A 12814-nucleotide genomic window follows, 5' to 3' on the forward strand; every position below is an offset into this window, starting at 1 on the left:
ACTTGCCTAGCATGAACAAAATCCTGAATTCAATCCCCAGCACCATACAAACTAGGCATGGGGGCAGAATCATGTCTGAAACATTTAGGATGTAGACCAGGAGGATCAGAAATTCAAAGTCAGGGGCTGGAGACATGGCTTATTGGTTAAGAACACTGAATGCTTTTCCAAAAAACCCAGGTTCAGACATATCAACATGGCAGCTCACTTCTGTCACTCCGATCTGTCCTGTTGCCTTCTTTTGGCCTACTCAGGCACCAGGCACACACATAGTATCCGAACATACATTTATGCAGGGAAAAATACTCAAACACATAAAATAAAATTAAAATTAAAAGAAAGTGCAAAGCAAGCCTGGGCTACATGACCACTGGCTCAAAAAAAAAAATCAGAATTTTACATTTAATGCCATTCAGTGTCTTAGTGCTTTCCTTAGGCAATAGGGAGTGAGGTGAGAACATGGAAAGGATGTGTACTTATTTCCGTAACGTGAAGATTTGTGATGTGTTCATAAAAGTAGGTTAACTGGGTCAGCAAGATGGCTCAACAAATAAAAGGTGCTTACTGACAAGCCTAAAACCTGAGTTTAATTCCTGGAACCCACAATGTAGAAGAAAAGATCCAACTCTCCAAAGTTGACATCTCTGACATACACATGCACTCCATGACAGACATGCACCACCAACCCCCAACATACACAATAAATAAATAAATAAATAAATAAATAAATAAATAAGTGAATGTAATAGTGAAAAAACATGGGCTCGAAAATAGCTCAGTGAGCACTTGCTGCTTATTTTAGTTCGGTTTCTAGTATCCACATCAGGTGACTCACAACTGACTTTTAATTCTAGCTCCAAGGGATCAGATTCCAACCTCCTCAGAAATCTGCATACAAATGGAATGCAATTCACACAGATACACATTCATCTACATAAAAAGCAATAAAATTAAAACTTAAAAAAAATTCAGGGGCTGGAGAGATGGCTCAGCAGTTAAGAGCACTGGTTGCTTTTCTAAAGGTCTTGAGTTCAACACCCAGCAACCACATGGTGGCTCACAACCAGATCTGGTGCCCTCTTCTGGCCTTCAGGCATACAGAACACTGTATACATAATAAATAAATCTTTAAAATAAAAATTCATGCCCAAAGACCCAGGTAAGATTCCCAGCACCCACTTGTCATTCTCACAACCATCAGTAACTCCAGTTCCAAGGGAGCTGGTCCCTCTTCTTGCCTCTGCATATACCAGGCATGCAAATAGCACACATACAGACATGCAGGCAAACCACCTAAACATGCCGGGCGGTGGTGGCGCATACTCGGGAGGCAGAGGCAGGAGGATCTCTGTGAGTTCGAGGCCAGCCTGGTCTACAAGAGCTAGTTCCTGGACAGGAACCAAAAAGCTACGAAGAAACCCTGTCTCGAAAATCAGAAAAAGAAAAAAAAAATACCTAAACACATAAAAATATAAAAATAATAAATAGGAAATTATTTTTGAGGCACAGGGTTAGTTATTATATCAGATTTCACATAATTTCAATGCAACACTAAACTTTATATGCTGTAGTTTCCAGTTCAAAATACAACTTCCCAATTATTGATCACTGTCTCAGGTTTCTGAGGAAAACAGACATTAGAAGTTCAAAGGAAGAACACAGTTCCCTGAAAATTACAGTACAGTAAATCTAACTCTCACTTGTCAATTTGACTTGAATCATCCCTAGGTAAACTACTAAAATGGAATTTCTGGCTCTTCAAAGCAAAGAAGTATGTGGTAGAATGTGTAACCACACAGAAATACCACCACACCCTGTGTAGGGCAGTCAGCTGGCATCCCTCTAAGAGGTCTTAAGTTCAATTCTCCCTTAATTGCCACAGCAATCCTTTTCTATGTTTAACTATTCACACCAAAATGCAACAAAACTGAAAACCTAAAAGCAGACATGTAAATGCAAGCATACCACCAAACAACCAAATAGAAGATGCATGAACAGCAACAAATGTCAAGTAGAGAGCAAATAAACCAGTTAAATAACGAATTTTACACTAAACACTGATAAACTAAGAAGCAACTTTTACCTGTCCCACCTTAATGTTATTAACAAAATGAGCAATAAGTCTCTTCAAACTATCTAAACAAAACCTTAACTGTGCCTTTTTTTCCCCTTTTTTCTTCTTTTCTCAAAGACGAAGTCTCACCATGTAGGTATCTGCCTGTCTTTACCTTCAGAGTACTAGGAGTAAAGGCAAAGGACACCACTCCAAGCCTAGAATTTGCTTTTTAATTAAAGCAAGTTAACAAGAACCATGACTATAACAAAATCATAAACTTTTAACCTTAGTAAGACGTCATTCATCCGATAGACTTACAGAAGGGTATTTTCCTATAGGATGAAAGCAGAAATATTAAAATTATGTAATAAGTTTTTCAAGCTGGACATGGTGGCACACATCTTTAATCCCAGCATTCAGCTGAGTTCGAGGCCAGCCTGGTCTACAGAGGTTAGTTCCAGGAAAGCCAGGGCTACACAGAGAAACCCTGTCTCAAGAAAGCAAAATAAATTAAAATAATGTAAATTTCCCCTAGCAAATTCATCATGAATCCAAATTCTGTTATATCTGGATATCAAGAAAGAGAAAGTTGTCCTCAGAAAAATATAGCATAAAAAAAGAAAAATATAGCATAATATTCATTTTAACCCATTTCTGATTAACTTATTAGAAATGAACAGAAAAGAGACACGAGAGTGTTGAAATAAACGCCTAGAATAAATTCAGTAAGAAAAGCAAAGGAACTATATGAAAAAAATTATAAAATCCAGGAAATATTTATTAAAAAAGAGAAAACATGGGCTGGAGAGATGGCTCAGAGGTTAAGAGCATTGCCTGCTCTTCCAAAGGTCCTGAGTTCAATTCCCAGCAACCACATGGTGGCTCACAACCATCTGTAATGAGATCTGGTGCCCTCTTCTGGCCTGCAGGCATACATACAGAAAGAATATTGTATAAATAAGTAAATATTTTTAAAAAAATGTTTTTTTTAAAAAAAGAGAAAACAAACTATCACCCTGAACAAATGTCAAGTCTCCAAAATTAACGTGTGCCTATAATGCAACTCCAAGCACTGCAACTTTATTTGGTTTTCCAAATTCCAAATTAGAGACCAGCCTGGTCTACAGAGCTAGTTCCAGGACAGGAACCAAAAGCTACAGAGAAACTCTGTCCCCCCCACCCCACCCCCCAAAAAAATCCAAATTCCAAATTACTTTTAATCTACAGATAACCTACAGAATAGCCAAAGATGCTGGTGGTGGCTCACATCTTTAATCCCAGGACTTAAAATGCAGAGGCAGACTATCTCTGTGAGTTCCAGGACAGCCAGGGATATATAAAGCCTGTCTTGGAAGAAAAAAAAAAAAATCAAAGAAAAAAAAAGAGTAGCCAAAGCCAAAGATGAAAAAGCACAGTAATAGCTTTTCCTTACCAAATAAATAAATAAATTTATATAAAGCTATTATGCCTTTTAAATTTCAAGACAGCAAAATAGGGTCAGCAAGATGATTCAGCAGGTAGGGGCACTTGGTGACCAGTATGATGACCTGAGTTCAATCCCTGGGACCTACATGGTAAAAAGAGAGAGCTGACTCCTGCGAATTGTCCTCTGATCTACATAACACACATGTATGCATGCACTCACAAAAAAATTAACTACAAATGGGGGAAACCAAAGCAAAGATATTAAAGGGAAGAAACAAAACAACGTAATAGAAATGTAAAAACATAACAAGTGACATAAATTAACTGAGGAAAGAATGATACCTTTAGTCCTGGCATAGCTGACTCTCTAACGTCAAAAATAAATATGAAGACCCAGCCTATCAGTGTTGAATGCCTTAATCCCAGCACCTGGAAGACAGAGGCAGACAGTCTCTTTGAGTTCAAGGTCAGCCTGATCTAACTTATTGAGTTCCAAGAACTATATTGTGAGACCTTGTCTGGAGAGGAAAAAAAATAAGAAGTAATCAAGAAACAGCAAAAGTTCAGAATGTGTGGGGGAAAAATAGTACAACCAAGCAACAGAAAAAAAATGAATAAATAAAAATAAGGGGCTGGAGAGATGGCTCAGAGGGTAAGAGCACTGGCTGCTCTTCCAGAGGTACTGAGTTCAATTCCTATCCTAGCAACCACATGGATGCTCACAATCATCCATAATAGGATCTGGTGTCTTCTTCTGGCATGCAGGCCTACATGCAGACAAAGCACTCACGCATAAAAAAAAAATACATAGATGAGTTTTTTTAAAAAAAATAAAATAAAAATAAGCTACTTCCTCATTCTACTGTCTTAAATACCTCCATGGAAAAAGTTTTAAGCAAAATATCAGAATCCATGTTCCCACTGGTAGAGAAAACAACACATTTTAAAATTGTCAAATATATACATCTATCACGACAGCTCAGCAGGTTAAGGTGCTTACCACTTAGTCTAACAACCTGAGTTTGAGCTCCAGGACCCACATGGTAGAAGGAGAGAAGTGACTGACTTCCTCAAATGGTCTGACCACTACAGAGCTGTCTACACACAAGTGCATGTGCGCACAAATAAAGAAATTTAATTTTGGAAACATGTTTGTTAGTACTCCCAGGAAAGGGTCTTTCTTCTTAAAACTAAGTCTTGCCCTGAACAATCATATCAAAACCTAATATTCCACAGATTCAAATAACTCTAAACAGTGTACTTGATTATTTTCAGTTAGTTTTCCCCAATCATCTTAGAGCAGTATTTTATATTTTTAAACATATTTTCAAATACTTCAAAACATTGTGAGAAGCCTTTCATGAAGATTTATCTTAAAGGAATTTAAGTATTCGCTTATCTTCCTTTTCTTTAGCTTGAAACTGAAATTTATTTTTATTTTTGGTTTCAAGACAGGGTTTCTGAGTAGCCCTGGATCTCCTGGAACTTTCTCTGTATACCAGGCTGCCTATGACTCCCAAGTTCTGGGATTAAAGGTGCGTGCCACCACGCCAGACTCGAAACTGCAATGTCTTAACAGTGGGAATTAAAAATGTCTTCCCTAACTTAGGCTGAAAACACACAGCTGGGATCCTTTTTACAACTAAATAATACAGACCATCTCTCTTTTTTGAGATGTACTCTCAATGTGTAGCCTCGGCTACCCTGGAACTCACTCTGTAGACCAGGTTAGCTTCAAGTTTAAAGGTCTACCTGCCTCTTCAATTACTAGGTTTAACGGCATGTGCCACCATACCCAGCCTATTTTATGATAATCTTCTTTTAAAGATTTTTATTTTTAATTATGTGTGTAGGTGTACATCTGTGTGGGTATATGTACGTGGAAGTGCAGTTGCCCATGGAGGCCAGAAAAGAGTGTCCAAATGCCCTGGATTTGGAGTTACAGATGGTTGTGAGCCACCTGATGTGGGTGCTGGGAACAAACCTGGATCAGTCTCTGCTATATGGTGCCCTCTTAACTCCTGAGCCATCTCACCAAGCTCTCTGTGCAATCTTAATTTAACGCAAAGGCTTGTAAAGCAAAGAAAACACTTATTTCACAGTTACAAAGATCCCCGATCCTATCTTCCTTGTATCTGTTACTATCAGGAGTCAGTACTACCAGCCTCAAAGTGGGACAGGTTGTAAAGCTTGGGATGCTCAGTAAAGCAGAAGCACAGGGAAAAGACAATCAACAAGCTGGAATTAGCAAGACAACTGCCTATCAGGCAAAAGTGACCACTGTGTGCTGGCAACAGAAAAGGAGGAAAACTGCTGCCTGCCTCTAGGATGCCTTTAATTATTCACAAGTACAGGGGCCACATATATCTTTTACATCTTTAAAAAATTTTTTTTTCTTCTTAACTTATTTAATCTTCAATGGCAATGCTTCTAACTTATTAATTTTATTTTCCAATAGTCTCAGTACGCTTTTTTTTAAGGGCTAAACTTCCAAGTACTTAGTGAAAAAGCATTTTTCATGTCAATCACCTAGCTTTGACACTAAAGTGCTAGCTAATGCTGATTCAACAGCAAGTGGATTGTTGTTTTCCTAATTTCTAAACCTTTCAGACGTTCACATCCCTAGTAACCAAAACTCATGTCAAATTAACTATTTTGTATTATTCTTTCAAAGAAGAAAAAGCAGCTTGCAGGTATTTTCAAGGTAGAAATGACATTCCTTTTAACTTTCTCTTCCCTGCTTTCATTGAAATGATTTTTTTTTTAATTTTGGCTTTTGGAGACAGAGTTTTTCTCTGTAGCTTTGGAGCCTGTCCTGGAACTCGCTCTGTAGACCAGGCTGGCCTCAAACTCACAGAGATCCACCTGTCTCTGCCTCCCAAATGCTAGGATTAAAGGTGTGCACCACCACCGTCCAGCAAAATGAAATTTTCTATACACACCAAACACACACCCACAAAACACCCCTACCTACTATGGAAAAATCCTACTATTGACAAACAAGATTTTCAAAACATACAAGTCAAGAAATATGAATTTATATAACCTCTATGTTCTCTTGTGGTAGCTGTTGTTATGGTTAGATACGGGGTCTGGCTATGAGAAGCTAACCCTGGCTGGCATGGAATTTGCTATGCAGATCAGGCAGGCCTAAAATTTGCAATGATCTTCATACCTCTGCCTCCAGAATGCTAGATTACAGGTAAGAGTACCATGCCCAGCTTTACATGGTCTCATAGTTCTAAAATTGCTTACTACTTAAAATAACCTGGCTAAGCAAAGAAGCTGAGTAAGTTAAAGCTTGAAAGCAAAGGCTTGTAAACTGAGGTGTAGGGAGGCTGAAAGAGAAAGTTTATGGGGTTAAGGCCACCCTGAGACACACAGTAAGACCTTGTCTCAAAAACAAATAAAGGACCAGGGGGATTGCTCAGCAGGTAAAAGCACTTGCCAGGCAGGATGACCTGACCTCACTCTTCAGAACCTATGTAAAAAGCATGTTTGTACATCTGTAACCCCAAGATGAAAGGCAGAGACAGAGAGACTGCTTCAACAAAGTAGAAAGCAAGAACTCTCAAAAATTGCCCTGTGAATCATGGAGAGATGGCTAAGAAGTTAAGAGCATTGGCTGCTCTTGCAGAAGACCCTGGTTTGATTTTTCTTTTTTTTTTTTGGTTTTTCGAGACAGGGTTTCTCTGTGGTTTTGGAGCCTGTCCTGGAACTAGCTCTTGTAGACCAGGCTGGTCTCGAACTCACAGAGATCCGCCTGCCTCTGCCTCCCAAGTGCTGGGATTAAAGGCGTGCGCCACCACCGCCCGGCCTGGTTTGATTTTTCTGCACCCACATAGTGGCTCACAACTATCTATGTAACTCAATCTAGGACATCCATGGGCACCAAACATACATATGCTGCACAGACATCAATCATACAGGCAAAACACCAACACACATAAAACACAATTTTGTTTACGTTTTAAGTAGTCTTCTGGCCTTCACACTTTCATATGGCATATATATGCATACATATACACAAAATAATTAAAAATTTAAAATATAAAGCGATAAATAAAAATATAAATATAAAATAATAGAGAAACTTAATGAAGATTTTTTAAAAGCCAAAAATCAAGAACTAAAAACAGTTCATAAAGTAACAAAGGTTAAAATGCAGGCCAGATGTGGTGACACACACCTTGATCCTAGGAAGGAGGCTGAGGCAGTCGGAAGTCTTGAGATCGAGGTTGGCCTGGTCTACACAGGTACTTGAGGACAGTCAGGGTTATACAAGGGAACACTGTCTCAAAAAAAAAAAAAAGATTTTATTTTTATTTTTTTTTGTACTAGAGTCAGATCCATGAACCTGGAGTCACTGATAGCTGTAAGCCTCCAAGTGGGTGCTGGGAACCTAACCTTGCTCTTACCCAGTTAGTCATCTCTCCAGTACCCATAAAAGCTTTATGTTTACATTCGTTCAGTTAAAATCTAAGAGTTTTCAAGTTTTGGGGTTTTTTTTGTTTGTTTATTTGGTTGGTTGGTTTTTCAAGGCAGGATTTCTCGGTGTAGTCCAGACTGTACTGCAACTCACTCTGTAGACCAGGCTGGCCTGAAACTCAAAGATTTGCCTACTTCTACCTCCCCAGGGCTGGGAACTAAAGGCAAGTTTTGAAGTTTTGATCAGTTATATCTTATTACATGCACAAAATTTTATGTTCCTGCCGGGCGGTGGTGGCGCACACCTTTAATCCCAGCACTCGGGAGCAGTGGCGAGCGGGTATCTGTGAGTTCAAGGCCAACCTGGTCTACAAGAGCTAGTTCCAGGACAGGCTCCAAAACCACAGAGAAACCCTGTCTCAAAAAACAAACAAAAAAAAATGTTCCTATCAAATAGAAATAAAGGGATTAAGCTTTTTTTAAAAATATTTATTTATTATGTATACAATATTCTGTTTGTGTGTATGCCTGCTGGCCAGCAGAAGGCACCAGACCCCATTACAGATGGTTGTGAGCCATGTGGTTGCTGGGAATTGAACTCAGGACCTTTGGTAGAGCTGGCAATGCTCTTAACCTCTGAGCCATCTCTCCAGCCCCCCTAAGCTTTTGTTTTTTCAGACAGGGCTTTTCTGTGTAGTCCTGAAACTCACTCTGTAGACCAGGCTGGCCTAGAACTCAAAGAGATCCACCTGCCTCTGCCTCCCAGGTGATGGGGCTAAAGGTATGTGCCACCTCTGCCTGGCAAGATTAAGCATTTTGAAATCTGTCTTGACACATAAATTTCAATTTAACTTTTTAAATTAAAAAGAAAAACCACTGGAAGAACTCATTTGACCTTTTATATTTGCATAAAGAATTTTTAATAATTCACTTAAAACTACTTGGGTTTTTTATCGTCTTTAAATGCTGGTTAGTTTTAAAATCTTTTGGTTTTGACTTTCTGGGAGGTAGAATGGGGATAGAATCTGTAGCTTTAAGTTATGGTAGGCTAGCAATCCCACTACTTGGCTTTTTAAAAATAATTTTGGGTAAAATATCAACAAGGCATTACTGGTAATTTCTATATTTTATAGTTTCATTCTAAAATTCACCCTTAGATTGTATAATTGCTATTAGTAAACAGTCTATATCAAAAAACAGGTAACTTCACAATAGAAAGTGAATGCTGCCCTGGAGTGGCAAATACCTGCATTCCCAGCACTAGAGAGATAAGGACACATCCAAGCTCCAGGCCAACAGGAGCAACATCGGAGACTATCTCAAAACACCAAAGCTGGTCCAGGACTGATGGCACAGACCTGTTCATCCCAGCTACTCAGCAAAGGCAGGAGGATCACAAGTTAAAGCCAGCCTGAGCAAGTCAGCAAAATCATGTTTCAAAAGGGGAGGAGGGTGCGGTAGGGAAGAAGAAAGGAAGGAAATAAATGGAAGTTTACTAAACACAAATGTTAACTTCTAGTGCAATTCTAAACAGCCAAGATGGGGTAGTCATTTATATATGTACTGATCAATGATACACAGAACAGCACTTTGCTAATATCTGTTTGGCAAAGGTATACTTTCCCCAGGTAAACTGTAAACCATCTAAGAATGGCATTTAAATTCCAGTATGTTATACCATAACATGAAATGAGTTGAAGAACTTCTAATAGCTCTTTCAATACGTTTTCAAAAGTGAACTCAAAAACAGACCATTTCAGTAGTAAAGTACACGAAGATACTGAGTTCTTTTTAAAAGAAAACTGAACAACTGCAGAGCAACATACTCATGGAACTCATATCTAACAGCAATTACCATGGATGCCTCTGAAGGAGTCTCTTAAATAAGCGCACAGAATATTTACACTGAAAATACTGTCCTCTTTGACATTGTATGACCTGTAAAAATTCTTCCTGTAGTCTCATTTCAAAAGCTTAATAATAAAGCATCAAAGGGCCAGAGAGACGGCCCAGCGGCTAAGAACCCTCAACTTGTAGAGAACATGGACTCAGTTTCCAGCACCCACACAGCAGCTCACAAGTGCCTATAACTCCACTTCCAGGGGATCCGAATACCCTCTTCTGACTTCCACCGGCACCAGTCATGCACGTGGTGCACATACATACATGCAGGCAAGACACTCATACACATAAATAAATAATTCTTCAAAAATTTTTAAAAATAAGCATCAATATAAAGTTTACGAGTACCAAGAAAATAGACTCGGGCACGCCTTTAATCCCAGCACAGGTCAGTCCTGGTGGTCTACAAGAGCTAGTTCCAGTACAGCTAGGACTGTTACACAGGGAAACCCTGTCTCGAAAAGCCAGAGAGAGAGAGAGAGAGAGAGAGAGAGAGAGAGAGAGAGAGAGAGAGAGAGAGAGAGAGAGAGAGAGATTTGATTCCGGTTTTGAGTTCTGAACTCAAAGAAATTGTATCTTTTTTGCAAATGTAAAAAACCTAGGCTGAGATAAAATAGGGGTGACTCAACCACACTCACCTAACCTGAAATGTAGGAACTAATCAGTGAAATATTGTTAAATTCTTTTTATGGAAGCACGCTAGACTGCAAACAGACATTAAAAACAGAACTAAAGTAATGAGGCCATCAGTACTTCCGAGGATCCACAGGTTTCAGATCAAAACTTAAGAGGTATATACTAGTAGGCAAATACTACAGGCAACGGTGAAAATGGATGCTTAAAAATCTAACTACCCTGAGAAAAGTCAACATATGAAGTCAGCAGAGATCATTACTATACAAACACCTGAGAGGTGAAGTCACTAAGAGATCATTCAGCTCGCTCTTCTGTTAACTAATCCCTATAGGAACCAAAAAGGCTATTTTCCTTTCTACCTACGTCAGATTAATATTCTCCAAGGGCAGATTTCCGTGCTCAACACATATAACGCCAAAAGAAAAGAAAAAGGGCGGGGGGGAGTATCAATAGGTGCCCAAAAGCTCAGCGTCCAAGGCAGAAAGGAAATCTAGAAAGTATTTTGACAGCTCCTTCCCAACTAAAGCCGCTCCGCCTGCTTTAAGCCCATTTACTGCCGAACTACAGCCTAGGTAGTTGGACGGCTCTCCAACATCAAGCCCGAACTGGGAAGCTTAACCCACAGTTCCGGGCAATGAGGAAGATGCGGAGAATTACAAGAAACTGACGTCTGCAGAACCAAGAGTTGGAGAGGAGGGGTAGCAGTGCAGTCGCAGGTAAGTTTTTGTTTGTTTTTTGTTTTGTTTTGTTTTTTTAAGGAAAGAAAAAAAAGGCGGAAAATTTAGGTCCAGAAGTTACTTGGAAGGTTAGAGGGAGGCGAGGCCGATGTCCGGTTCTGAGCGGCCGGCACCGCACGGACAGGTAGCATTACCCCTGCATGTGGAAATGCCGAGAGTTTCCAGCTTTGACCCGAGGCCACCACACGAGAACGCGGAGACGTGGCTCAGAGAGGACACGCGGGGGTGGGGCCCGGCCCGCTGAATCCTAGGCTCCCTGAACGGGCTTTCAAAGAAGGATCGCAGCCTGGAAAAGTCAATGGGTTCAAGGCGGCCTGCACCGGCTGGACAACACCGCCGCAGGCAGAGCGGCCGCGCGCCGAAGCTCCCGCTCAGCAGCCTCCGAGTGTCGGCCCTCAGGAAGTCCGAGAAAGCCCGGGGGCGCCCCGGTCCCACCTGACCCAACCTGAGTCCTCCTAACCCCCCGCGGCCTGAGACCGGGCCTCTGGGACTGACAGGAGGCTCCCAGGCAAACGCTCGCAGCCGCAGCGGAGCCAAAGACACAACCTGCTCTCAGTGCCGCGAGTGACACTCACCGGCCCGAAACCTCGAGTGAAACCAGCAGCTTCGGGGGCGGCGGCAGCAGTGGCAGCAGGAACCGAACATCCAAAATGGCGGCTCCCTCGGCCTCAGCACCGCTACCGCAGGCGGAGGGATCCGGGCAGGGAGGGAGTTTCTAACTCACTTCGCGCGCCCCAGAGAAGACGTCGCCCCTCGGCTCCCTCTCCTCGTCGACTCCCCGTCCCCTGAACTGCAGCCTTTCCTGTTTCCCACCTCGGATGACCCGAAAACTCGGACCCTGCCGAGGACTATTTGCCAAGGAGGAGGCGACTGCGCCTGGCAGAGCGACGCAAAGCGTAGCAAGGGTCGGGGCTGTCACTGATGACGCTAGACGCGGCTGCCGAGTCACCGCTGCGATGAGTCTTAGCTAGAAAGGTCCGGCCGTCCCCAGAGTCAGAGCGCTTTGGTTCCGCTCGGCGGCGGCGGGGGTTGGGGAAGGAAGCTGAGCTACCAGGAACCGGTGGGGCCACCTGAGGGGGCGGAGCTAGGCAAGGTGGCTGAAGAAGTGGGAGGGAGAGGCAGGTGGAAAGGCAGGACTCCCAGCCAGGGTTTAGTCTTACAGAATTCCTAAGTCACTCCCGTCACCTTGAGTCCTTAGCTTTCTGTTCCACTTTAGAAGCATGCTCCAAGTGGTCTTGCAGTCTATGGTTTTATTGTATCTTCACAAAACTTTTACGAAAACACGTAGAAGATGAAGAATAGATTCCCAAGCACAGCACCACCCTTGTGCTTAATCTCTCCAACGTTTCAGTTCCCTCCCGTGGGAAAAGAGAACCTAGACAAAAACACTCTTCCAGAATAGTCTTTCAATCTATGATTGAATGAACTAATGACCTGAGCCAACGAAAGTCTTAACGAGACAGTTCCTGGCCTGATAAATAATTGCTAACTTGTGACAAAAGTCTTTTCCATGTGAACCTAGAGATCCTTGATATCTTGGCCCATTTAAAGGAAAGGTGACCTACCTAGAAAAAAACCTTTCCAATAGATTGGCAGCAAAGCCGTCCCGGATGTGAACAAAACACAGCAC

At 41.5% G+C, this 12814-nt stretch overlaps 1 protein-coding gene across 2 annotated transcripts in view; it reads right to left on the reverse strand.

Annotated features, from left to right (window-relative positions):
* Ap1g1 (adaptor related protein complex 1 subunit gamma 1) overlaps positions 1–12104 on the reverse strand; it is an 82678-nt gene extending 70574 nt beyond the window's left edge. Inside the window, exon 1 of one of the 2 annotated variants that reach the window (XM_075977355.1) lies at positions 11760–12104. Coding sequence is in view for 1 of the 2 variants with exons in the window: in XM_075977354.1 (XP_075833469.1) it covers positions 3824–3838 (15 nt within the window). In the remaining variant the exon portion in view is untranslated. Of the gene's footprint in view, positions 1–3823; positions 3905–11759 lie in introns of those variants that run through there. The other variant, XM_075977354.1, reaches the window with a different exon arrangement.
* Positions 12105–12814: the final 710 nt, after the last annotated feature.

Source organism: Microtus pennsylvanicus, chromosome 6, assembly GCF_037038515.1.
Source record: "Microtus pennsylvanicus isolate mMicPen1 chromosome 6, mMicPen1.hap1, whole genome shotgun sequence".
In the NCBI taxonomy this organism is placed as follows: Eukaryota; Metazoa; Chordata; class Mammalia; order Rodentia; family Cricetidae; genus Microtus; species Microtus pennsylvanicus.